A 2,204-nucleotide genomic window follows, 5' to 3' on the forward strand; every position below is an offset into this window, starting at 1 on the left:
GCCCGGTCAACCGTGCTCTTCCTCCTCTCTCCTTGTCTCTTCCCCCCCCCCCTTCATCGCTGTGTGTGCGCACATGCGCGCGTGTTCTCCATGGGATGACCCGTGGGCGCACACTTGCATCCTTCAAAAATATACCAACCTGTCCTTGTGTGCGCGGCCAGGGCGAGAAGTGTGCGGCTTGGCCACCGCCCCGCTCGTTCCCCCACCCTATGTTGTGTGTGTGTGAGTCGGCGGCGTGCATGTGCCCCCCGCCCGAGTCTGCCCCCCTTCCCGTTGTTTGCTGCCTGTTCGAATATACATCTACACCTGTTTCCATCCCCTTCAGTGTCTTCTCTCTGTTCCCCTCGCGCCTCCCAAAACGCCAGTCCCCTCGGCACCGGGGAGTCCCTTGTGATTTGGGATCCTCTCCCTCCTGTCCGATGCACTTGGCTCTGTTTGTGCTTCTGCCCCTATGTGGTGGCGGACAGTCATTCGGCCCCGTTTCACCCCGGAGCACAGGGAAGGACGACCCGCCCTTGTACATCGCGCAGCGCGCGCTGTCCTGGACCGGCTCCGTGATGTCTCTGTGTGCACGCATATGTCTTTATGTCTCCAAATGTGGGCAGATATGCGCGTGTGCCGATGGTTTGGTGTGAATGCGGCGGTGCACAAGGGGGTCGTTTTTTTTTCCCAAGAGAAGGACGAGTACATTTCGTGTGTATTGTTGCCTCCCACACAGCGTGGAGGGAGGTGGCCCATCCAGGGGTGCGAGCAGCGTGAACACAAGCATGGGGGCCGTAGTGTGCGACATCTGGCCAGCCAACGGAAAGGGACATCTGCCCCTTGGCCATGGACCGATCAGCTCCCCTGGCAAAGGGGGCATTTTACAAGGCAAGGCGCGCGTGTGCGCGCGCGCGGAGAGGGGAAGAGAAAAGAGAGGGGGAAAAAAAGGAAAAGGAGAGCATATCCTGCACCGGGCCATGGCCACACGCACGCCCCGCCCTCTTTCCTGCACATGTACGGACATGTGCCCAGGTCGTCGACGGAGGGAAACACACACCCGACGGGCATTTAGTCCTGCTCAGCGGGCATGCCGTCCTCCTCGGTAGCCGGGGCCGGGGCCTCGGCAGCGGCATTGGCAGCGGCCTTGCGCTTGGCGGCAATCGTCCGACGGAGCTCCTCATGGTTGTCACGGGCATTCTGCACATGAGCCAGGGCATTCTCCGGGTCCACGCGCCAGACAAGGCTCTCCTTCTCCTTCTTGTTGGCAAGGATAATGGCCGAGGACTTGCCGCGCCAGCCGGAGAAGTACATCGGGCAGACGGTCCCACAGCTGGTGGGCGAGGGGGTGAACATGAAGACACAGCCACCGTGGGCTGTGCGCCAGGGGCGTACGTGCGCAAGGAGGAGAGGGAGATTGGGACGGTGGTCAGAGTGTGTGAAGGTCTTCCGAGTGGTTGTCGCGGAGAGACATGGAGAGGGAGAGGGGGGAGGAGGGTCGAAAGGGGCAAATGAGCAAGTGGAAAGGGGCGGCATCGGGGTATTCCAAGGCTTGGCCCCCTTCTCCGCGGACGCACGGTGATCCACCAGGCTCCGCTGCACCTGAGCCGAAAGGTCCGCCAGCAGGACCGACTCGTTGGTCAGCAGCATGATGGTATCGTCAAAGGTAAGCGGCAGTGGCGTGCGGCCCAGGTGGGCGGGGGCCAACAACCGCACAGCGTCCTGAGTCAGGCGGTAAATGCAGTTATCCGGCGAGGGGTTCTGCGTGTTGGCGTCATGGCGGGAGAGAAGCTTGACACCGGCGAACATCAGCTGCACACATGTCCAGTGCATATGCGTGCGTGTGTTTTGAAGAAAATGTCAGGGGCTGTTTGTCAGTGCCAGCATGGCGAAAGGGGGCGGAGAGGGAAGTGGGCGAAGGGGAAAACGCACACGCAGACGCTGGGCATCCCACGCGCGAATGAGATCATGCACGGGCTTGGTGCAGTAGAGCAGGTTCCGCAGCTTGGTGGCGCCGATCGGGCTCCGCGAGTGGAACTGATCATAGTTGACCGACTTGAAATCATAGTACTTGCTGTGGATGCACAGGGGGGAGGGGGAGAAAGTGAAACATGGGTGAGTTCCAGGTGGGTACGTAGGAGGGAGGAGAAATGGCGATAGACAGCAAAGGATACCGCGCGTCGGGGTTAACGGCATCGGTATATATATATATATGTGTGTGTGTG

The 2,204-nt window shown here is 60.6% G+C and overlaps 1 protein-coding gene across 1 annotated transcript; it reads right to left on the bottom strand.

The window, feature by feature from the left end:
• Positions 1-1,050: 1,050 nt before the first annotated feature.
• Positions 1,051-2,053, bottom strand: H696_06321 (hypothetical protein; the record flags this gene model as incomplete). Its single annotated transcript, XM_009500063.1, has 3 exons — positions 1,051-1,355; positions 1,557-1,791; positions 1,912-2,053. Coding segments are annotated over 3 exons (682 nt in total), but the record flags the coding sequence as incomplete, so codon positions are not given.
• Between the last annotated feature and the right edge of the window lie 151 nt (positions 2,054-2,204).

The sequence above is a fragment of the Fonticula alba genome (assembly GCF_000388065.1).
Source record: "Fonticula alba strain ATCC 38817 unplaced genomic scaffold supercont2.92, whole genome shotgun sequence".
Lineage (NCBI taxonomy): Eukaryota > Rotosphaerida > Fonticulaceae > Fonticula > Fonticula alba.